The sequence below is a fragment of the Phalacrocorax aristotelis genome, chromosome 1, assembly GCF_949628215.1.
Source record: "Phalacrocorax aristotelis chromosome 1, bGulAri2.1, whole genome shotgun sequence".
Lineage (NCBI taxonomy): Eukaryota > Metazoa > Chordata > Aves > Suliformes > Phalacrocoracidae > Phalacrocorax > Phalacrocorax aristotelis.
This window is the reverse complement of record NC_134276.1, coordinates 43,634,729-43,660,931: the sequence shown is the minus strand read 5'-3', so window position 1 is coordinate 43,660,931 and position 26,203 is coordinate 43,634,729. Positions and strand designations below refer to the sequence as shown.

Below are 26,203 nucleotides of genomic sequence, written 5' to 3'. Positions count from 1 at the left end.
TTCAGAAAAATAGCTTTATTAATTAAATATCCCAGGGAGGTTTGTTTTTTGGTTTTGGTTTGGGTTTTTTGGGGGTGGTTTTTTGTTTGTTTGCTTTGTAATTGCTAAACTCCGCTCTCTATACAATTAAACAGTGAGAATGAAACTTAGCATAGTTTTGGCCTGTGCCAATTTATCGTGTTCATATAGTCAAAGGGTTATTGCAGCCACAAGACCGTTCTTCAACATGCAGTTTGACTGTGACTAACATGGTTTGGAGGATGGCAGTTTAGTGTATACTGAGGCCATTTCATTCCAGTTAGCATCAGTGCTAGAGGGATGTCCCAGGCAAGTTTAACTTAACAGGTATAACGTAACACTCTATGCGTATTATTAAAGGCATCTGCTCAGACAAAAAATCCTTAGCTTTTAGGTGATGGTAGCTTGTTCACAGTGTGTCAGGCCACATCAGGACCATCTCTATCCAACACTTTTTGCAACAGACTATTACCTGCTGCTGTCCCACTACATTTGCTCTGCCACGTACTTGATGTTTGACTTTGCGCTTTCACAGAATAAGCCCTTGTGAATTTCCATTCACTTCGAATGGGAGATCAATTGTTCCAGGAACTCTGGGATGAGTGATGAAAGGACAAGTAAAGGTAGTTGAATTGACCTGGAAGACTTTGTAGCCACTGTGTAATGGAGAGTACAGAAAAATGGTCATAAGTCATTCCAGATGGTGGTAGACCTTGAATAAACTTAACTTCTGGATATGGAAGATCCCCTGTGAGGTTCGCTTCTGGGAGCAGATACTTGTCATAAACATCTTTTCAGGAGTCAATACAGAGAGTTGCAATTATCCACAGAAGCCTTGTTTATCAGGGTTACTCCAGTTTAGGAAGTGGGAAGGTAATAGTGACCTGATGATCTGCAAAGCCATCATTCAGATTATCTGTCTGCAGATGTTCTGTGTTGACTACACTTCCAAGATCATACATACCTATGCTCTGGTTAGATTTCTTACTAGTGCCAGAGCAGTTGACAAGATTCATATATTCATATAGTGTTCCTCATTAAATTCTTATTCATGCATCAGCAAGGATTATTCCTGGATTGAATTATCAGCTGTACTGTCTGTAAGTACAATGCAAGAATCTTCCAAAGTTCCTCACTGTAACTGTAGAACTAGACTGGTATCTTCCTCCACTTGTGGATGTCAGTCTGCTTGGAATCAAATACCTTCCTATATTGAATGTCTTTCTAATTCTTAAACAAACTGTAGGCTTTCAAGTAATTCAGGTCAGTGGGAAAGATCTTCATAGACCCATTTAGCTTAACCAACTACAGTTTTTTTGAGCAGCCCCTGCTCTGAGGATCTTGTGTCCAGCTGGAGCAGATGTTTTCCATTCCTGTCACTGAAACAGTAAGTCCTTACTCACTTCTGGAGTTATACAATAAAATGAACTCTTACTGTTCCTCCTTTTGCCCAGGTTATTTCTTTAAGGGGCAAAATTTGCAATTATGTATTAGGAACCAGCTCTTTTCTCATTCTTTTCATGCCGCATATGAGATTTTATTGGAAAAGAGCTCTGAGCTGGATATCTATAAATTCTGAGAATTCAGAATGATCAAGACTGTTACGGGAAGGTAGCTAGCGACTGTCTCCTTGTACTGTGGTGAAACCTGCTGCTCCTGAGAAGTCACTAAGAATAAATTCAGGCAGACTTAGGGAAGCAATGAGTGTGGAGGGTGAGAACAGTTAGACTGAGTGCACTGCAAGGTGCATTTTTAAAGCCATCCCTTGCTGTGTTCAAAGCTCTTAATCTCCAAAGAGGGAATAAACCAAGCACTGAACATTAATATAGGATGGGTCTGAAAAGTAAGACGGTTCCTTTGAGTGGAGTGCCATCCCCCTGCATTGTAATCTGGTGCATGCCGTGCTGTTCCCTAAACAGCATTGTTGTCTGAAAAGCAGATTTGTCACACGGTGTGCAATGGGTCAGTAATCACACACTCAGGAGAGACATTGCTTCTTTGTTTCAGGGTTGCACAGGCCTGGGTGCTCGGTGGTTTTCCACAAATTAAGCACACAGGATCAAAACTGTAGTAGGTATTTTTACAGTTGAATGTGTTAGTAACACATAATATTCACACCCCCCAGCTAGTCATTGGGTAGTTTCTTTCTCACTTCATCTTAAAGGTACAGCTCCTTTTCACTTTACTACGCATACTCAGAGAGTAAGGGCCTTATTTAGGTTGGGGGCTTTCTGGCTTCTGGGCATGACTTTTTAGTATTATAATAAGGATAGTTCACCCAGAGGACACTTAGTTCTTACCAAGTTGCCAACATACATAAAATATACATAAAAGAGTTGTTTACTAATTCTAGGTCTAATTGCCCCAGGGTGTCCTTGGTTGAAGGATACTGACTTCATCTGAGTTGGGAGTTTTCCCTTTCATCAGTTTCTCAGACCTTCTCCAACGGTACTGAATGTGTTTTTCTAATTAAAGGTAGTTTAGCGTCCTTTAGTTTTAATACATATAAAGAACATCTTGGCCTAATCCAATGTTAGCTAAGTTTCTTCAACAGCATCAGTGAAGTGATCAGACAGGCTGCTATAATATGGGCTACCACTTTAATGTGCTTCCTTCTGGAATTCCTGCAGTGGAGACGTGTACCCATATCCACTCTGCTGAGCTCAGCTGCCTGGCTGTGTATCCACAGTTCCGAAAGAAAGCAAAAAAATTCAGGAAAATCACAATGGCGGTTTGTGAGAAAGGTCCTCACCTTTCACCCATTTCTCTGCTCCTGTCCCTGCATTTTAAAAAGTACCTTCATTCCCTTTCTCTTCTGTGCGCATCACACAATGACTGTGGAAAGGTAGCCACAGAACAGGATGCAGCTGTAGTCTTCACTTCTCCCAGCAGTGGAATCCAGCCCAAAGCAAAGCAGATTTCACCAGGCTGTAAGGTGGACTCATAAGCAAATATCTTTTGTTGGCAATTGATGCCTTCTTCTTTGTAACCTTTTGTTCTTTAAGCATGGATTTGAACTGCTCTGTGCTACCATAGCACAAGCTGCCAAATCATCATCTGAGAAGTTGAGAAGCTTATTCTGGCAGAGGTGAATATTCCTGCTTCTGAGCTAGTTTCAGATGTGGAGAGTAAAATACTCCTCCTTCAAACCTGAAAGCTTTGTCCTTGAGACATTTTTCCTTTTTTTTTTTTTTTCTCTCTCTTTTCCCCCACATGGCAGGGCTTGATTTTGTTCAGTGTAATAGAAAGGCTATATCTCACTGAGATACCAATACTGGGAGTGTATTGTGTGGTTTTGGTATTGGCAAAAGGACCTGTGTGAGGCAGGTCATTTGGGATAGTTCTGGAAGCCTGAGCTGTGCGCTGGAAGCTAGTGGTGGTACATTCCCCTTCATACCATAAACTGAAAGTGACCATTGGAATAAAATCTTCCTGAAATGTACCTTGTATTCAGTACAAGTGTTTTGGAACAAGACTTCCACACCATCCTCAGTATGAACTCCTGGAGTGGTTTTCAATGTGTGCAGCATGATGAGCAGGACCTACAGTCTGGAAGCAAACCCAAGTATTGAAGGCCACTGGTGAAAAAGAATTAAGGGAAAGTAAGGCTTTATATCTGAAATGAGCTTTTGGGAATAATTCTTGTCATCTCCCACCCTATTTGATGTATGAGTACAAGATTTGTGCTGTTGGAAATTTAGTTAGTAAATCCTGTTGTTTGTGTATTGTTGAGGAAACCTTTGTCTTGGTATTTTATCTTTGTTTGCTTTGACCTGTGAGTTGTATTCCTCTATTTATATAAAAAACTAAGCTTGAAATTTCCAAATATAATGACTGTATAATAGTTGAATTATTGGTGAAGTAATTATTAATGTATTGATCATTTGCACAAATGCAAACTAGTAACCTTTAGCAAATACCAACAATGAAATTCATATTTTAACAATTTTTCCTATAGCCAATGGAAAAACATATATTCAGGTGTGTTTCAGAGCATTAAGATATCTTTCTTCACAGTTTATAAAAAGGTTTTATGAAGAATTTACTCACAAATAAAATAATTTATTGTTTTTACTCCTGTTATTTGTATCTATATCTTACAGGTGACTAAGTTCAAATATCTAAGGTGAGCTATTTCATAAGGAGAAAGTAACACCTTAATCTCTCTAAAAAAGCTGATTTTTAAGTCAGCAGACAAATTTCCTTTAAAACCATGGTATTTCAGTTATACAACAAAGTTGTCTTGTTTTTTGTTTGGTGTTTGTTGTTTTTTTTTTTTTCAGAGCAGGAGATGAAAAGGTACCACATCATAACATATTTTGGCTAAACACTTTTCTGATCTTTAGCCAGACATTGCAGGAATGCTCCTGCTCAGGGGGAATTTTAATTCGTTAATAGGATTTTCTTATCACTCTGCAATGTTGTAATTTTCCATGCCATTGAAATACAGTGGACTTTGGCAGTACTCACAAATGGCCATGTGATTATGCCAGTTTAGTCATCTTACTCATACAAAGATAAGGCAATATTAGGGTGTAAGTAATCACACAGTTTTTTTACAAGAATGAAGCTATTTAATTTATAGGAATTTTCATATTACTGTGATGGAGGCATTTTAATTTTTAGCAAAACTTCATATTTTTATGGCTGCAGAATAATTTACAAAATTATTTTTACACATAATAATATTTAAATATCAATTTCATATAAAATTGTTACTTGAAATGAAAATTCCGATAATATTTAAGTCATGTTTAGTAGTGAAGAGTTCAAAAACTAGCACCATAACTGGCAATGTAATCGATTATCTAATCATAGTTGAAAGTTATGTATCTGAAACAAGTGAATGCTTTCCTGATTTTGAATGGTTTTTAAGAGATTATTTCATAGAACTGTAAATTAAAATTACTTTTAAAATCATTTTAAATCCTCTGTGTGAAGAGGTGTTAAAATAAGTTGTCCATTTCAAGAGCTGAATTTTATCCATAGGGATAAAAAGAGATGTTGTATGAACAGAAAATCAATCTGTTCCAATCAGGTGACTCAGCTTAGTTTGGAGTTGAGGGGAATTTAAGTTGTTCAGGACAGGAAAAATTTTTATGTTAGGAAAAAGTTTTTTTTCTATTGGGGAAAAAATAATTTTCCTAGTTATGTCGTATGGTTTAGCTTGTCTTTTATTTATGGTGGCAGATAACAAAATGGCTGCCAAAAATCAAATGATTCATCAGCACCCTCAGGTAAACACATCTTTGGGTCATCCATACTTTTGGGGTTAATTTGTATTTGATTTAGGTTTTGGCTGCTAGTATGTAAGATGAATAGTCTGATAATAGGGAATGGGCAGGTCCTAAGTTTTTTTCCTAATTTAAATTGCACTGTCTGTTTATGTTGGAGACTGCTCCCTTTTGGGGTAGTGTATATGTATTTATTTGAATATCTACAGAAAAAAAAAAAAAAAGAGCTGTCTTCCTGAATTTTCACTGATGCTAAATGCCAAACTGCAAGGAAATTAACACAAGCAGTCATAGAGTGCCTGTATTCCTTACTTGCAGCTGATGACCATGGTCTGCAGCAAGTAATGAATAGAAAATAAAGAAGAGTTTGATCAGGAGAAACCTCTGCAAAGTGAATATTGTGTCAGTCATATTTTCTTTTCTGAAAACAACTTCACCTTTATTAAAAGTGTGGGAAATGATACAATGTAGAATTTATCTTTTAAGGCACAGGTCAAATCAAAACTTAATATTGACATCAGAGATCAGCTGGAGACTAAAAGATGTTCTGCTACAGGGAAAATACTTTTTATTGCATTTTTCATTGACTTCTGTTCATGGATGGACATTAGAGGTGATTACTACACATTATGTCATTACAAGGAGTTGACAGTAACAGAGACAATGAGCATCAGAATTGGACCCAAAGAGTGTTTAAAGGGTGTAAAGCATTTCCAGACACTTTATCACCTGGTACCTGATGATTCTGATTCCAGTAGTGTATGTTTGGGAGCAGATGAACTGAATTCATAGCAGCAAACATAAATATCAACAATGTCTCAGTAAGTCAAATGAAGGGGCTGGTTTTATAGTTAAAAGCAAGAAATAGCTACTCTTAGGGAGTGATTCATCTCCCCTCGTCTAAAGTAGATGACTCAAACAGGGCAGATGAAAACTGCTCTAACACCTCATATTTCTCTCCATTGACTGTAAAAGGAGATCTCAGATGATTAGCTCAAGTGGCTACCTGGGAGGTACCTAAGATTTGCCAAAAATGTCTGTTATAGCAATATGAAGCATAGGACCTTTTTTATAAGCTTTTTGTAGTCTTCATTGGAATTTGATGCTGTTTCAGAAAAGCAATTTCTTCTTGTAACTATAACTGTAGCAATTAATATACTATACAAAATCTGAAAAAATATTACCTATTATATATTTTAATATCTTTATTAATGTTATTTATTAATATGTTTATTAATATCTTTAAATTGAAAAGCTGCATTCCTACAACTAGTTAGCCTACGGAAATAACTCCATCTACAAACTCTTCAAAACTGCAACATAACTGATCAAGACACATGAAATACAAAGGTTAAAAAGAGAAATACTTGATTAAAAGAAATTAGTTCTAGCCTTTGCTTCTAATTCCTTGACACTTCCCATGACTTCACTGGTGCACCCTTACAGCTGACTTAAGAATGTTGAGTAGTCATGCTATGAATGGATAAATGTGTAATTACAAGAGGAAAAAAATTTACTGCACACGAGGTAAAATGGTATTACCCTGTGTTGTGGATCTGGGTTAAAATTTGTTGCTTATGCACAGAGCAAGTGAGCAATCCTTACTGAGTGGTCCCACCATATTTGTATTGATACCTATTGGTCAATAGCTGTGGGAGGCTGATTCCTGTGACACACACTGACCTTACTAATGTCATACAAAAGTGGTCAAAGATACATTGATTCACTATACACAAAATTATTTGTAACAGTGTAGCCTAAGGAGTAGAAGAAAGAATACAAGCAAAAGATAAGATTAAAAAAAAAAAGAATAAAGATATCAGGGAATTTGTAAAAATTATCTCTGCTTACCGTTGGTAATGAAGTAATAAAATTTATGTATTCATTATAAGAAAGCATCCTAAAGACAGGCATTTTCATTCCTGCACAAGCAATACACATAATATTTGTCACAAATAGAATTATAATTTAGAATAACAATTTGGATCCATTCAAGTTCTTTTGATTGTTTTTTCTCACTTTTAAAATCTTAATTAATGTAACACAAAATGAGATTTTAAGCTTTGGATAATTTGTTTTATTCAGGCTGAAGTACTTGTGCAAGCTCCCTATTGCATAAAAATGTGAAGGGGAGGTGAATTGAAGAAGCAGTGATATTAATACTCCCTTGAATATGCTATTAAATGTTATTTAATAGATGCTTGGATCCTCTAATTGTCAATATAAAACTGTCTGAAGAGTTGACGTTGTATATACTGAGCCTTTTAACAGCTGTTTTTTGCAAACTTTGACCATGCTGAACACTTGATATCCCAGAGAATTTTGCATAAAAATGTCACAGCGGCCTTCTGAAAAAAGTGAATACAGCCCTTGTGACCAAACTTGTGAAGGTGTATTGACGTTTTGATGTTCATCTTTATGATGAAGATAAGTAAGACTTGGGAACCGTTTAGACGGATTAGATACTTATCTACTACTGAAGATAATGCTTTGTAAAAACGGGATCCTGGAGAGCCCTATCTTACTTCTTATGTTTGTACAGAAAAAAATAAAAAGCAGGCTAAGACAGTACTGAAAGAAAGAAGCACCCTAAACTCCTCTTTAGCTCAAGCTGAGTGTAATTTTCTAGCTCTTATCCTAGATACGTTAAGTAATAAATTGGTGTTTCTGATTTTAGTTAAAAATAAGTCAAGCTATAATATATTCATATCCCCAAGCATCCCAGAAGCCATTGTATATTTCCTCCCTTCGTTAATATGTAAGGCAGAAACTTCACTCTCTTCCATAAAAATGTGAAGGATCGCCTTCAAAATTATCATGTTGGTTACATAAAGACACATATAATTTACAAAACAGATAATAATTTTTATTAAACTTATTTTAGTACTACTAGTACCCAAGCTTTCCTTACAGATAACAGAAAATATCTTTAATTTGAAAATTAACATATTGATGTGGCTTCAACTGTTTCCTTTGAGGAGTTCTTCTAAGGCTACATTTAGTGATAAAAGGCCAAACTGTGATATTATTACCGTTCTTCATAAAGGGTGGTGATTCTTTCAATTCTTATGTAATTTTGCAAATGTTACCTGGATCAGCTTTGTAGGATCAGAGAATTCTTTCAGCTTGTTGTTGAAAAATAAATAGTATCTAAGAAAAGGAGATTTAAAGCTCCATTTTTCTAATGTTTCCAACAGCACATTTCTCAGTCAATCTACTTTTCACAGCTCTTTTGCTCATTTTTGTTTTTCTTCCTTCTGGTACTGGGATGGTCAGTTTTAACCTGAAAACAACTCTATTTTGGTAGCTTCCACGTGTCACAGTGGAACTATATTCTAGTTAATGAGTAGCGTTGTTGACCAGTGGTTATCTGCAAGCATGCAGCAAATGTGGGAAGGTCATTGATAAATATAGGCGTCAGTCAAGAATCAGCTGCTGCGCATGCCTTCTGACCACGTGGTATAAACACACGGTGGACAGAAATGATGAGAAAAAGTCAGATAACGTAAAGAGAAACTCCTGTGACATTAACAGATGCATTCAAATAAGCAGAGGAAAACCACTGAAATTTTGCTGTGTACTTGATTTGGTGCTCTAACCTTTGCAAAAGGGTGTGTTGTAACTTAATATACTAATGTATAACTTACCAGTTTCCATTTTATATTGAAAGCTCCAGATACAGTGAAAGAAGGAGAAAAGGTCAGATCTTCAGTGTTATGGTTATTGCATTTTGGGTTTGGCATTGAAATATAAAGCAGCTTTTCTTTTCAATGACATTTTGTTATGAAGGTGAGGATTTTAGAACTGCTCAGTGCCATGTGATAGAACTATTAAGATTTGTAGATTTTATGTGACAACAAATACAAAGTTTGTGTGGGGAAAAATAGTGAATTTATCTAACAGTTGAACTATATTACTTTGCACAGAAAGATCAATACACACTTAATCCTCTTATAGTTTGAAATGATTTTTCCAAGCACAGCAGAATAAAATCAGAAGTACTAGTTTCTTACAATTTATATTATATTTGCAGATTTTAATTTCCTATTCTGTTTTCCAGTTTTCCAAGACATCCCTGTGATCTCTTATTTAGTTTCTTAGGTTATTAATGTAAGAGATTTGTAAGAGATACTAATTTTTAAAAAAATAATTTAAAAATTACAGGTTGGGGGAAGAGCATGATGTCAAGAATGACACTTATTCCTTACTAAAAGAAATTATTTTTTAAGTTTAGTTTGTTCTGTTTTACCTTTTATTTACTAAAAAGTATATCAGTCCACAAGATAATGACTTGTGACATTACAAGATTCAGTGCAATAGAAGTATTAATTAATCAAAAATAAATATTATGCATCCGTATATGTTCTTCTAGCTAAAAAAAGTCTTTCAGAATAATTATATGCCATGAGAGGCCTGCCATATATTACTCAGAAAAAATTAATCCCAAAGTCACATTACAAATAAGCAAATTGAAGTTTGAAGTTTTTAAGTCCTATTTTGAAGATATTTTTATGGTTTTAGTCATACTACATTGGCTAGTTATTTCATTATTTGCATGGAGGTAAATGCCTATGAGTTTTGCGCTGTGCCACTGAAGATAATGCACATTTTATCACCAATTTCAATGCAAAAAAAACCCAACCCCACAGCCTGGTTGATATCTCGATACTTACTCAGATTTTAGTCTCATTATAGAAACAAAACCAGTATTCCTAAATCCTCTCTTCCATTCCACAGTTTACAGTTTCTATTTGTATCCCTATTGTATAGGTGAATTAATAGTAGCTTAAAAATGAGTGTTTCTAATACTGTAATGTTCAGGTCACTGATGAGTCCAGTCAGAGAGACTAATCCTCCTTCTCTTCACTTTTTCTGGAGACTTGTTTGTGTAGAGCTAGGATTATTTATAAATGATCTTTTGATATAGCATTCTTTGTAAATACCGAGTAAATTTGCATGTGTTATCAATCCTTTTCCTTAGGCTGCCTGGAATTGAAAGAAGACACCATTGAAAATCTTCTAGCAGCTGCCTGCCTCCTCCAGCTCCCACAGGTAGTAGAGGTTTGCTGCCATTTTCTAATGAAGCTTTTGCACCCATCCAACTGTTTGGGAATACGAGCATTTGCTGATGCGCAAGGATGCACAGAGCTTATGAAGGTGGCTCATAACTACACCATGGTAAGGCAGTTTTAGATTTAAATTATGATCTTGTTAATCGTCTATATCTTCTGTAAGTAAAAATATATTGTTACTTCTCTGCTTGAAATCATTCAGTACTTGTATGGAACTTTATTTCGTAAGTGGCCTGCTTGAATCCATGGGAGTGATGATTCCTCTCAACTTCAGTGAAGTCATGAGAATTGGCTTGCTGTGATGAATGCACTGGCTGCTGAGTTAGAACAATATATGCCTTAATTAGATGCATGTTCACGTACAGATGATAATAATAAAAAGTATCTAAAAGTCCTTAGAATACTTTTTAATCACTGTTCCTTTTTGTGTAGCTTTAGGGAAGCTTTGTAATTGTCATTGCTCTGCACAGGAACAATACAAAGGGAAGTTCTGAGGAATTTTTTTTTAAGGAATTATCCCTCCTTCATCTGTGAGGTAGATTAAGACAGGAAGTTGAAGACATAAACAATTTTATCTGACAATATTTTAAGTTTTTCCAGTTACACCTAACAGAACAAGTATAACAATTTTAAAAATTAATCAGAATAAATGAAGCAAAAATACGCTAATTATTCAGAAACTAAGTAATATCAGTAGCCATTTGATTCTGCAGAGTCTGACAAAATTAAAAACATCTGGCTCACGAAATTAAACTTACGGAAAGAGTAGATTACATATAATTTCTGAGAAATAATGATCCCTTAAGGTCTATACTGAAATTATTATTGAAGCAATACAGCAGTTTTCAATGAATCTGCTTCGCTTGTCCAGCAGTTATGTCCTTATTTTATTCATACTTTTCTGTAAATAACACCATGTTATTATTCACAGGGTTAACTGTGTCTTTCATAGTACTACATCTCAGGTAGTAATATCCATTTTACACTTAAGGAGCTAGTTCTGTGACTGTTTTTAATTTTCTTTGTATTTAGACATCTAAAATGTAGTTTCCCAGGTCCACACTAGTCAGTTTAACCATCTTCTGTCAGTGGAGAGAAATAAGCTGTCAGAACAGGGTTCATCTGATCTACCTTAGAATTAGATTGCATTAAAAGTGAACAGGTATGGGTTGAAAGAAATCACTTTTTATCAATATATTTTTTAGATTTTTGTATTACTTTGATTTTTTTTTCAGTGAAAAGCAATACAAATGAACAGTGACAATTAAAAAAAAAACTAATAGAGAGAAACCTTGAGTTCTCATTATCCTTTAAAGCAATTTATTGGGAGATTTTTGAAGTGAACGAAATTACTCATTATAGTACATTTGAAGACTTGTGACTGATACATATCTGATATATCACAAATATCACAAAGATACTAGGTATATTAAATAATCTATTATTGTTTTTAATGATCAGGTCTAAAATCTGAATTATGTATAATGGGGAAATCACCAACAAAAGATGGTGGATCAAAAAGGAAGTCAGTTTTAATTAATAAGCAAGCTCTGATGTAACCACAATTACATTTGCAAGCATTCACGATAGTCACACTTTCTGTTTACTAGTAATACAAATAATCACATCTATTCAACTATGCAATTATAGTATTTTTTCTGTATATGATTAAGCTTCTGACACAGTGGAAACATAACCCTAAAAGTTAAGCTTCATAGTGCATGATATTTTCATAGACCGTGTTATTGCATTTTAGTGTAGGGCAGCTCACATCTATTTGATTTACTGTTTTGTAAATAGTACAAAATGTACTTGGATGAGCAGTTGTGAGTTGGGGAAGGGTACCTTATTGCGTGTCTTGACTACAACGCTCTCAGTCAGAGAGAACCTACATAAGAGAAAAGTGATTATTTCTTCTACACACATGCATAACCAGGAAAACTTTCTAGAGTGCAAGGAAGATACCCTGGAGAGTGTGATAAAGGAACGGCAAACAGAGACCTTGTAACGTGAAGAAAGAGCAGGAAAGCGATGAGCACAGCAAATAGCAGATGCATAATCTCTGAGGTGATGGAAGGCATTATTTTTCCCTTCAGCCTCCAGGAAAATGGTGTGGACTGTGATGAGAGCAAACCTAAAGTAGGACAAAAGGGAGCTTGTTAACAAACTCCTCCTGCCTTATGCAGAGGATTTGAGGGGAAGCTCTCTATAAAAAAGGATGAGGAAGTCCTTGTTTTAAAGAAGTTCATATGCTTTCAAGAGAACTTCAAGGCCCTTTCTTTAAAGCTTTTCAGGGTGCTTTCTGTAAGAGTTGCAAGTGATGTATCTCAAATTCTGGCTCTGTGAATCCTCTTACAAGGTATCATGCAAAAGCTCATTTGCTGTGAATAGTAAATAATGGTACTCTGGCATATTGTGTGGTCGTTTGCTTGTAAAAATTTACCATTCTTTGAAAGCTATAGAAAATAAATAGCTTAAGAAGTTTCTGACATGAAGGCAGAATAATGGATTATTGAATGCAACTTTCAAAGTCTGGGTGTTTCTGCTTTCTAAATGCTTTCTCCATGAAAATAACATAAAACAGGTGAAGTGAATTTTCCTTAGCCAATTGTCTTAAATATTTTCTTAAATTATTTCTCATATAAGTAGTGGAATCATCAGAAAATTAATCTCTGATATATGAAAAACACTTATAGGGAGAAAACTTGAGGGGGAGGGGGAAGCTTTGAGAGTATTTGTGCCTTTTGAAGAGTGAAATAATATTATTTCTTTCTACACTTTTTTCCAATCTTTAGTAATATTGAGTTTCTGGATATTTAGCACTATAGCACCAGACTCTTTTAGTAATATATCAGTTCAGAGAATAGGGAATTACAGCTGACTATCTGAATAGCCAGTACTATAATGCTAATCATCATAACAAAATTTTTTTTAATAGAGTACAAATAATGAAGCTAAATGAAGTAGATATATTTGTCCCCAAGGTAAAGAAAAAGTGAAGGCAATGGCTGAAATTATATACCTTTCATCTTGTTCTTTGCATCTACAAAAATATCTACTCTATATTAAGCACAATAATTTTTTTTTACCCCATCATCTGTCTCTTAAATATTGTAGCCAAGAATTGTCAAAACCAAAATAATAATTTTTATTCTACTAACCATCATGTTATAGAGAAGTACAGCTAGGCCTGACCAGAAGTGATAGTGCTATACCATAAAGGTTTTTGAGATTAAAAAAATCAAAAAAACAGTAATTCTACAGTGGTTGTGGGAATGGGGAAAACAAGATAAAATTTTTCAAATAATATTGCAAAAATAGATGTATAGACATGGAATATGCTATAGAATATGTAATAATTTTGAAACATGACTCAAGTTAAAATTCATCTTGGAATAATTTTGCTTCTCATTTAATTACATCGGTGAAATTAAATATTAATTGATTCCTGAAAAAAATAAAATAAAAAAAAAAATTCTCTCTAGTCCTTAGCTGAGATACTAATTTAAAGTGCTGGAACCTCAGGATAACTGTCTGACTGCATCCTACCTGGAAAATGTCTTACAGCTTTCCTCCACCAATTAGTTTTAATTAGAAAGTAATTCACAGTTGTCTTCACAATAGCATTTTAATGAAAATCAATATATTTTCATAAAAATGGTTTGCTTCATTGAATCTCCATAAATGTTTTAATCTTCATTTTCCAAAAGCAATTTCCTTGCCTAGTGTCAGACTTGATATTTTATACATTCCAAATTACAGTGATGTCCATTAAAAAATAATTTATGTATATATACGCAATTTTCTTTGGACTTTTACATAACATGTAATAAGGACAAGACGTTTGAGCTTGGAAATTTTATATTGAAATAGCTGCTAAAGAGCAGACCACTGGATTTAAGAATCCTGTTGACTTCAGGAGATATGTAATTTCCAGCACGTGGTTTTTCTCACATTAGATAACTCTTCAGTTCCCTTCAACCATGAAATCTGTGGAAGCCATGAATATAAATTTTTATTTGCATAGTTGACTCAGGTATGTCCAGACTTCATTCAAATGTGACAAACTTTTCTCAAAATGCAAAGAGTCATTGCTGAGCCTGGAGAAATCTTCTAATGGAAGTAAAATTCATTAACTGTACAGTTATATATCCCTTTCCATGAGAAGAGGCATAGTATCCCTGGTATTTACTGAGATATTTAGTCTTCGGTGTAAAATATCAACTTGATCTTTTGAAATGCAAAATCTAAGCAAGGAAAAGAAAATGTGTGCATGGAGGAGGGGAGGCAATGAGGAAATGAAGATAAGAAAAGCAGTGAAGGAAAACCAGAGAACATCTTAAAATATCTTTAGAAAATACGCTTGCGACATAGCAGTTTATGAGGGTAGTGGGGCAAGAGTGGAAGGTGCACTTCAAAAATTAGTGAACAATGAAATTTGGAGATTTCTGTCTCTGTATTTCCTGTGTTTTTCATAATGGGAACTTGGACAGCAACATATTAAAGCATTAGAAGCAAGAAGTTAAAAATAAGAGAAAAAATGCAAAGTTTTATTGGTTTCTTTTTTTAGGCATTTAGGTGTGGTGGGTTGTTTTATGTGTGGTTTGGGGTTTTTTTTTTTAATGATTGCTAATTTAAATGGCAGCACAAATATCCATGTCTCTCTTGATTTAAGACTTCTGTACTTAATTACAATCTGGGTTTTTATAACTTGTCAATTTCTTTAAATTTTCAATCTGCAAAGCCATATGCATGATAACCTTGAATTCCTAATCTATTGTCAGCTATATGATGTACTGTAAAATGCACGTGATGTCTTTTAAAATAAAAACAAAAGCAGCAAAATAGAAAATATCGATATGCTTAAGTAAATGCATTCTTGTAACACATTTTTAGTGACGGTTCTTTATTCTTCTAGTTATCAGGCCTTTCATATGTAGAGAAGCTAACCTCTAAAGGCAGTGATTTATCAGCTTGTCATACCTGTCAGAAATTAGAGTCATAGTGTATGGTTTTATCTGTCTCTTTATAAAACAGAGTAAAGTCTTACTTCGAAATTGTGATGGCAACCTTATTGGGATGCAATTATTCTTAGAATATATGACTTATAATGTACTTTACTTTGAACCATTATATGTTTATTGCTGAAAGTTTGTAATAGACCATGCTAGTTTAATGAACTCTGTGACCTTGGTGTACCATTAGCCCCTTTCGTGAGAACTAGTTTTCTACATTAGCAAATACTGAGAGATGAAAAGTTTGTCATATTTTTCTTAAATAGATAATTACAGTTTGGTTTTAAAGCATGGGAAATTTTTAAAAATTTTATTCATAAGTGGTAAGGTTTCGAATAAAACTGTAGTTTGTTTTCTCTCTTACAGTAAAGAACATGGTTCTGCTTGTGTTATGACATATAAATAATGCTTAGAAATTTAGACTGTGACACTCCAAGTTATGCTACCAGTTTCTTAATCTCAATATCATGCCATTTAACTGAAGTCCAATTGTTTCAAACTGGAAATTGAAATACCTCATAGATAAAACCATTCAAACAGTGCTTTACATCTCAGGAAACTTCACTTGAAGCTCAGTGATCATTTTGCATCTTGAAACTGCACTTTGACAATTGAGATGCTAGAGCTTGTTCCACGTTTTTATTTCACCATATTCCAAGATGAATTGCTAAACATAAACTGGGAAAATCTTCAAATTACTTTGAGGCACTGAGTAGGAGGATGGCCATAAGCAAAATTTCCGTAAGCAGAAGAATGTATACGAATAAAGTTATTGATGCATCTGTAACCCAGACAAAATGTTAGCAATATAAAGGACCCTAACATATGTTACAGTTCCAAGCCTGGGAGATGCAGAATATTTGCAAGTGCCTTTGAATGAAGTGGTAGAAGGTGTTTAGTCTTTCATAGATGCAGTTCTGTGCTTCACACTGTAAGGGTCATTAGTCCCAGCACAGCAAAACATTATTCAAACTTCATTATAAGCACATAAGTAATCTCAGGGACATGGACCGACTCTATACAGACCCTTTAACTTACTGAGAATTCTGATTATACTGCAGGTGGAGCAACCATTTCATTTATGTGAAGTGTGTGCCTTATGCAAATTTTTAAATGATCTTTTATGGTGAAGAGCTTCAGTGATCATGTTATTAGTTATGTTTATTATCTAAGCCACAGAATTTCACAGTTAAAACTCAGTGGGGTGGGGTGGAGTGAGGAAGGAGAGATATGTAAAACTTTTCCTATCCAGTTCCATTAACAACAGTTCATCCTTAAGCAAATTCACGTATTTTAACAATACTCCATATTCAAATTAAGAAAAATATTCTTGAAATATTGATAGATGGTGAGGACAATCATTACTGAGTTGTGGTTGTACATTCAGACATCAGTGGTTTATTTCAGTGTTAATATGACTTTACCTAAGGTCAGATAACAAGTGAGGCAAGCAAACTCTCTAGTACAGTAATTTAACAATTCTTTAACATATACTGTTTAACGTGATTTATATACAGGGTCATCAGTTGGCTTTCTACTGTTTAAAATAGCTGAGCAGATACTGGTCAATAGATACTGACCAGATAACAGCTTTGTTAAGTCTATATCGTACTTTGTTTTGACCACTCTGACCTTATCCGTCACATTGGTGACATATGGATAAATAGACAATAGGATGGGTAGAAAGCTGACTGGACAGACAGGCTCAAAGGGTTGTGATCTGTGGTAAAAAGTCCAGCTGCTGACCCGTAAATAGTGATGTTCCTCAGGGATCATTTCTGGGTCCAGTACTGTTTAACAACCTTATAAATTATCTAGATGATAGAACGGAGTTCTCTCTCAGCAAGTTTGCAGGTGTCACCAAACTGACAGGGGGAGAAAATCAATATGTTTGATGACATATTTAGAGGGCAGGCTGGAGAAATGGGCTGACAGGAACATCACAAAGTTCTTCAAACAGATATGCAAAGTCCGCGATCTGGGGACAAATAACTGCACGCAGCAGTACAGGCTGGGGAGCAACTGTCTAGGAAGCAGCTCTGCAGAAAAGGATCTGGGGGTCCTAATGGACACTCAGTTGAACACAAGCCAGCAATGATGTACCCTGCAGCAAAGAAGGCAAACAACATCCTGGCACGTATTAGTGAGATGAGCAAATTGAAGGTGATCCTTCCGTGTTTGGCACCCATGAGACCACATATGAAGTGTTGTGTCTACTTTTGGGTTCCTCAGTGCAAGAGATACGTGGATATACTGGACTGAGTCCAGTGAAGGTGGCCAAGCTGGTTGGATGCTGGAGCACATGGCGTATGAGGAAAGTCTGGGGAAGCCGGGCCTATAAGAGAGAGCTAAAGGAGACCTTGCTGCTCTCTACATCTACCTGATCGGAGGGTACAGAGAAGATGGTGCCAGACTGTTGTTGAAGGTGCAGTGTGATAGGCAACAGACACAAATCAGAACACAGGAAATACTAACTAGGTATTAGGATTTTTATTTTTTTTAAACCATGGGAGTCGTCCAATACTAGAAAAACAACAGCCAATGTTGGTTTTGGGATCTGTTCTTGGCGGTATTCAAGACTTGACTGAAGATGTGTCTGAGTAACCTGACCTAGTTAGATGTGCCCTGAGCAGGGAGTTTGACTAGATGGCCTCCAGTGGTCGCTTTGAACCAAAATTTTTATGAGGCTATTAAATGTATCTCCTGTACATTTTCAATGGTCTTAGATATGAGCTGTGTATCCAAGGACAACATGAAGCAAAAGTTCAGATATCTTTTATTTTTTTTTATTTTATTTTTAAGCAATGTGCAACAGATGGGATTACCAGAGCTAACATTTAATTGACTTTTATTAGCAACAAGCTATTGGTAACATGTTAGCAACAAGTTAGCAGTAACACGCTGAAATTTTAAAGCATTCTGCAATTTTCTGTTTCTTATGCTCTGTCAGGCATACATTTCCAAAATATATTATTGTACAAAATGTCCTACTTGCACTCTAAATAGCAAATATAAATCTGCAAGAAGACCTTTTCAGGCTGTTTTCAGACTTTATGGCATCCTACACTTAAAGGATGATCTGTAAGAAGTTTTTTCTTAGGATAGTGTTCATAGAAAACTAGAGTGACTCCAGACAGCAACAGAACTTTTTTTCATTTGTTTTATTGTTGCTTCTTCAAAAACCCTGTTTAAACATTTGTCCAGCCACCCAAGGGGATATTGTGATATATTACAGTACTCAAGTGACTGTGGAAGAGACTGTGTCACACATTGGAAGGTGACATTGTTATTCATATTGCTGAACTTTTATTTGGCTAAAAATGAAATACGTTTTTAACATGTGGAGAAAAAAAAAGGAATAGTTTTAGGGAAAATACTTTAAGAAAAAAAAGAACATTTAAAATAGGACATTTCCATCCATAGCAGTGTTTATTTGTTGGCTTTTTTTTTTAACTTAGAACAGTTTATTGCTTACTCAACTGGAAGTGTTGCAGCTACTGTAGTGAAATGAGAGCATTGGTTTTACTGCACAATACATGCATTTTTAAAAGTGAATTGTAAGAATTGTTTAAGTTTTTGTGATTTTTGACTCAAGTTTAATATAAATTAGGTATGTGCAAGAAATTATCTTGGAATACGCTGGGGAAAAAAATCAATGTAATTTAATGGGAAAATAAAATGCTTCTGTATACCTATGACTAAAATGGACATACTAATATATTTTTCAAGAGGATAGAGGGTTGGAACCAAACTATAGAAAACTGTAATTGTTCTGGTTTATGCTTTTTACCTTGTGGTTTCTAATCACAAATTTGGAATATCATGCACTCTAGTAAGTTGCACATTTTCTTTAAAAATTATATAGTTGTGTGCATATACAACTTATTATTTATTCCTGCACCACTGACAACAGAAGTGAGAAGACACTGTGTCAAAACTTTCCTGAAATGTCACTGATCATTGAGTATCTGGGACTCTTTCTAAATTAGTAATTAAGTTAGTACTAAAGTAATAATTCTCATTCTTCTCTTACACATAGCAGGTGTCCCTGGAGAAAATATTACGCAACTTGTACATTATGACATATGGACACAGAAAAGTATGGCTCCCTATATTCAAATTGCTTATACATTTTCCTTTCAAATGAATTAATTTTAAACTTGTAAAAACTTTAATTATCTCCCTACTTCTTAGGTCTACACAGAATTGTAATTAAAGAAATCAGATCCCTTCACTTTTCTTGTTAAATTCTGGTTGTAAAAGGTGTTATTTTGACCCTCCAATTGTTTCAGGTTTTATAAGCTTCTTTCTCTAGCATCCTTTGCACAGTAAAATTAAACTGAAAACATTCCAAAGAAACCAGAATAATTAAAATAAATAGTAAAATGAGAGATGCAGAGATGAAAAAGAAGAAACGTTTTGGAACTCACTGTATCACGTATGCCTTACCTGGATGCATATTTTCTGAGGTTTAGAATTTTCTCAATTTTACCACTTTAAAGCCATAGCAGCAGTACACGAAAGTGAAAAGACTGAAAGAGTGCAAACACAAACAAGAGTCTCAAAATTCTTGTGATGATCTTACTTTCAACCAAAACACAAAATCTGATCTTTTTCTACAGAACTGAGCTTAGACTAGTTTATTTCTCTTAAACATTACAGTATCATTCATTTTTCTTTTTTTTTAAATTAATGACATTGAACTTTTATTATGACAATTGTTATGACTCTTAATTCAATTTTTTGTCTTCTTTGAGAAGAAATTGTACTTCATAGATGACTTTTCACACTTCTGCTATTTTTAAGATGCTTGTTTGAAAGTAATAATCAGCACTTAGCACAGTGTGCTGCTTTTTTATAAGTTCTCCTTAATACAGCTGTGACATGGCACGTTACAGTACCACTCCATCAAGACACAGTAGGAGAAGAGGAAAGTAAGAGCATTTCAAGAACTAGCATATGGACAACTAGATAATTAATAGGAAATAGAGAAGACAACTGCTGGTACTAAAATGCTGTGAAATCTACAGGAAAATAGTTAAGCAAATAGTCTATAGTGCATTAATCACAATTTGATGGCTTCTTTATCATCAGGAACTTCCATTTTATTGCCTAAATGCCACATTAAAAAGGTTAGTATGGCAGAATGCTGTATTATTCCTAGAGCGCTCCTATGAAAAGTAGAACTCTCATCTGAACAATCTTTTTACATTACACACAGGACTCAACAGTTCCTGTGGTTGTAATCTGTTTTTCAAGTTTATTCTAGTTCCAGAAACCTGAATATTCAGTGGCAACATTAGTATCCCATCGAACTAATACTTACTATGCTTCAGAGTGCTAGCAGAAATATAATCTCATTTTAAGGGTACTCTGATATGTCTGTTCTTTCCTCAGTGGGTCTGGTGATGGTTTGTCTGTCAGGTCAGCATATCTACATCTCAATCTCTCAGGTGAAGAATATATCAATTTATAAAACCTGCTTCATCTCCCTGAAATGTAGGCATAAATAAATTACTGTCCATAGCCAATAGCTCAGGGCAAGCAGACAACCTAAAAAGCATTGGTGGGTGCCTAAAATCAGTTAGCATGAATCTGTATCAGCACATACAGAACTGCAAATATCACACTAAAATGCACCCCAAAGACAGTGAATTTTACGGGATTTTCTTGGCATTGATGGAGAACAGCAAAGATGAGAATCAAGACAGATGAATTACGTAGCTGTAGATTCAAAGCCTTTGAATCTGCAAGCTAGTGTAAAATCAAATACCTGACATTTGCACATGTCTTTGGCAAGATTGAAGGATATATCCTGGTACTGGGGATAGGCATTCTTTGTTTTCACAAAAGGGTATCCAAGAATGGCTAAATACAAACTCTCTCTAGAATACTTAGATTGTGCGTAGTAGAAAATTAGAAGTTGAGGGCTACATTCTCTGAAAAGGTAGTACGTATTGAAGTTCCAATTCAGGAGCACCAAGCAAGCATTGACATAACCTGTAAATGCATTTTGTCTGCTATTCCCAATACTTTAGGATAGAAAAGAGGTTCTTTAGGGTAGAATAAAAGACCCATTAGTGCTTTCTGTGGGCTTCTGACGTGGCAGAGGAGAGATAGCCTCACTGGAATAACATAGCTGGTGGGAGGGGACAAGGAAATAACACTGGATAGGGTGATTGAACTGAAACTAACATGAGGAGCTCTGGTAGGAAAAACAGGAAGGGAAGATACAAGAGTGGGACATGACAGAAAAGTCAGTCGTAGGCATTAAGCTACAACGGAGAAGGTAAACAGAAGAGTATATGACCAGTAAAAATCTTACTCTGTAGAAACTCCGTCACTAAGATTCTTGGTTTTAGTCATTGTTCTGCTTTCTAGAATCATCAGTGACTTTCATTCTTAAAATGGCGAATCCTGAAAGTTTACAGCTTAGTTTTAATATTATTTTCATTAAACTTTCATATGCAATACATATCATTTACGAGATGATTGTCTCTTAAACACCGGATGATATACTAAGGGGTATTTGTTGTCAGTCAGGATGAGACTGTGTGATTGGTCTTTCAAAAGCAAAAAGGCATCTTCATTTCCTGATCCAGAGATGGTGCGCCTCATTTCCAAGGGTAAGACATAACCAGTGGCTAATTTTTGGTGTTAACAGCAAAGACTTGAGAGGGATGGGGTATTCATTCTGATCTTGTCTGGCAGTAATGGTTTCAGTATAATGCAGGGCCGACAGCTCATTTCTCTTTTGACTAAATTGAGAAGAATAAAGAAAAACTAAAAGAGTGATATCTCTTTTGATATTTTCAGTACTGGGAAAAAAAGAGAACAGTTCAGAGTAAAGGTTAGCCCTGCTCTTCCCTGAAGCAGTATCAGAAACTGAAGTTTTATGGTGCTCTGTCAATGTACAGGTGCCCTTCAATACAATAGCAACAGATGATAGAGAATCATAATACAGGGATACTGGGAAAAAAACATCATCTGCAAGTATTTCTTCCTAATTGGAATCAGGGGAACAGAAGGGCACATGTTCTCACTAACTCAATCTATATAAACAAAAATATTATTAATAGACAAGACATAGATCTTTCCATCTCACTGGCATGTTACTCCAGCCTGAGCCTTAAAATTGTTGTGAATGCTGGTTCATAAACTATTTTAGAATATTCACATTTGGAAAATTTCTTGTGGTATTACAAACTTTCAGAGAGTTTTAACGTTCGTCATGGGAGCATCACAACCTTGCCTTAATAAGGAGTTGGGTGACTGAATATAATAAGCCATGTCTGACAATACAATGCAAACAGAGTGTGACCAGCCTTGGTACAGGCTATGGGTCAGCAAGCAAGAGGAGAACAAAACCTGAAAGTGCTGGAAAGATGCATAATAACATCATTGACTGATTTTATCGGTGGCCTGTGTGACACCTCTCAGTAATAGAGACTGGGACCAGAAGGGCAGGGAAAGGGGGATATTGTGCAGACATCGAACACTGAGCTGAAGCAAGTGTTGCATTTCCCCAGGCTCCACTGTGCCAACTCACATTTAGGGCCAGCTTCAGTAACTGGAACTGTGTGTAGGTTGTATGTGTGGGAGTGTGAAGTTTTTCCTGACACAGCTTATCCACTGCTTTGGTTCAGTTATTAAATTGAACTTTGCAGCATCACACTGTCTGGTGCTCTTTCTCCCTGTCCCCTCCTCCTTGACAACTGTTCATCATGCTTCTTTTCTTGGCACTAAGAAATACCATATTGTCTTATTTTGGCTGGAAATGTTCCTTACCAGAAATATTTTTTTTCTTTTTATCATGTGAAAACTGTTACTTTTTAAAAACTCATTTAGACTTAAAGGTGTTAAAGATGTTGTAATAGGTAATACCTGCGGCAGAGGGCAATATTAATAAAAAAGTATTTTAAAATATTCTGAATCATGGACTTTTATTTAAAAATCAGAAAGGTGCAATTACATCTTTATTAAAAACCTCATCAGCTGCATTGAATCTGTGTTCCTCATGCAGCTTGTTCTGAAAAGGAAACAAAGAATGTCTACAGCACCAATAAGATCAATATGTGATTTTTATGTGATCAACATATAAAATACATGAGAAGGGTAGACTAAGAATTGTAGCAATATCTAATGAATTACATTTTTATTTTTTTGCCTCTTCTTGTCTTTCACAATATCATTAACTTCTTCCACTTTTCCTCCCTCCTTCCTTCTTTTATCCCTTCCTTTCCCTCTCCCTCCCTTTCACCTTCCCTCTGTCCCTTTCCCCTCCCCCCCCGCTTTCTCTTCTTCTTCCTGCTTTCCTGCCTTCCTGCCTTCCTTCCTTCTTTCCTTCCCTCCTTTTTGGTTTCCACTTTTTACTACTGTGCTTCCATACTTCCTGTATGGATGTTTCACCTCTTGGTCACTTTAAAGTAGCAAGAGTCTAATAATTGTGTGTAGTAAGTGTATATTAGGGAAAGAATAGGTAACTGAAACCTTAAGCTGGAAAGACAGAAAATACAGAGAGATCAATAAGGATTAGTGGCAATGACAATGTAGGTTAGCTTCACTTTTCTTCTGCTTTTCTTCTGCTTTTCCTTTTCTTCTGCTCTTTATGGTATGTTACCATTGCCTCCATCAATTTTGTTGGGACTCCAAATGAAATCAGTGGGATTTTTCAAATATCTCAATAGCAATGATGGCTTATTTGGAGATTTTCTGGACAATTATTGATCTTCATCATTATTTGCAACTTGTACACTTAAAAATAAATAATACTATAAGCAGGTGTTAAATTGCTGCATCTCCCTATTATAACTGCACTCTCTTACCTTACACCCTTAAGAGCACTTACTAAAAATCCCAATGAGTTCATCTAAATACAAGGGAGTATTTTTTTGTCTCCAACTTAGTGAAGATTAAACCAAGATATAAGTAATTAAAATTACTTGACCTAATCCCATAAAATACTAAAGAATTCAAATCTTCTTTCTATTAAAGTTCCACACACTTTAACAGATATGTGTTTGTTTTTATGAAAATCCTCTAATTCTACTGTTACTGTATTAATCTGTTGTGGTTTAACCCCAGTAGGCAGCTCAGCCCCACACAGCCACTCCCTCCCTCCCTCCTGGTGGGATGGGGGTGAGATTCAGGATGGTAAAAGTGAGAAAACTTGTGGGTTGAGGTGAAGATAACTTAAGAGGTAAAGCAAAAGCCACACACACAAACAAAGCAAAACAAGGAATTTATTCCCATTGACAGGCCGGCATTCAGCCATCTCCAGGAAAGCAGGGCTCCATCAAGTGTAATGGTTACTTGGGAAGACAAACCCCATCACTCCAAATATCCCCCACTTCCTTCTTCTTGCCCCAGCTTTTTATTGCTGAGCATGACATCATAAGGCATGGAATATCCCTTTGGTCAGGTGGGATCAGCTGTCCCAGCTGTGTCCCTTCCCAGCTTCTTGTGCACCCCCAGCCTACTTGCTGATGGGAAGTGTGAGAAGCAGAAAAGTCCTTGATGATGTGTAAGTGCTTCTCAGCAATAACTAAAGCATCCGTGTATTATCAACACTATTTCCAGCACAGATCCGAAACATAGCCCCATACGAGCTACTATGAAGAAATTTAACTCTATCCCTGACAAAACCAATACAACCAAGTTAATTTCTAAATGTATGTGAGAAACTGGTTAACCTCATCACTTAAAATGCCCATAAAAATGTTTCTAAAAGTGTTGGAAAATATGACCCGTGCTGACATGGAATGAAAGCAGGAATTATTTCTGTTGCAAGGGTTTACATTTTCTAGGGAATGGCTATCAGTTAGGGAGAGCTGATGTTCCCCTAGGTGGAGAATACACTTTTCAGCTAATAATGATAGCTAATCCCCATTCATGTGTCTGGAGATTCTTCGTCTTTCTTCATGAACAGGCTTGTCTTATCATTTTATGATCTCCTTTATATGTGACCCCACTTTTGTTACACCCAGTGGACTTGCAGCCTAGCAGCAAAGAGCAACTGTTCTATAGCATCAGAGGAGTGATTGAAAAAAATTAAAAGATAGGAAAGACAGAAAGCAGAAAACCCCCTCTTTATTTAAGTGATTCCTTTAAATAATTTCTAATCTTTTGGAATTGCATTTCCAAAAGCCTGTTTGAAGATGACTGCTTCTGAATTACTTCAGCAATTAAAACATGCTTCAAAAGAAGAAGAATCAGTTGCTTCTTAGAAGGAAATAGCCTTACTTGATTTTGTGATGATTATTACATCGACTACTAAAAAAGTAATTAGAGTAGCAAAAGATCATCTAATTTAAACTGACATAATTTCATTAAAGTCATTAGAGCTATGCTGGTTTTTACCAGCTGGCAAATGCATGTACTTCTAGAACCATTCTGTTAAGATTGTTTCAACTTTTTTGTGTACTGTATATTCCTTCATAACTCTTCATATATTTTGTCTTCACTTGTGACGTCTGGAATTATTTGTTCAAAATAGTGCCATATTAACATCTACTTAATGTTAACCTATTTGGCTAGTGTTTTACAGTGTTGAACATCGTGGCAAGATGTAGAGAATTTTGGGGATATTTCTTGGGGCTTTTCTGTGGGATGAAAATGTTTGGGAAATCTGCCACTTAACACTGATGGTGCTAAAACGAGAACTATGAGGATATTCTGTACCACTGCAGTGCCCATGATAAAAGACTGGCAGTTGACTCTTATGGTTAAATTTAATTTACTTCAGTAATTACTCAAAAATACTCATGCCACCAAAGATTAGAGTTAATATCAAATAGCTGAATTTCTTTCTCCCTTATACCAGTGTTTTGAAACACTGGAAATTTCAACTTCAAGTTGAATCCAT

The 26,203-nt window shown here is 35.5% G+C and overlaps 1 protein-coding gene across 1 annotated transcript in view; it reads left to right on the top strand.

Moving 5' to 3' along the window:
• Nucleotides 1-26,203, top strand: part of KLHL1 (kelch like family member 1) — a 251,707-nt gene that overhangs the window by 94,609 nt on the left and 130,895 nt on the right. The window contains exon 4 of the mRNA XM_075088110.1: nt 10,234-10,430. Within this exon, the coding sequence (XP_074944211.1) occupies nt 10,234-10,430 (197 nt within the window). The remainder of the gene's footprint in view (nt 1-10,233; nt 10,431-26,203) is intronic.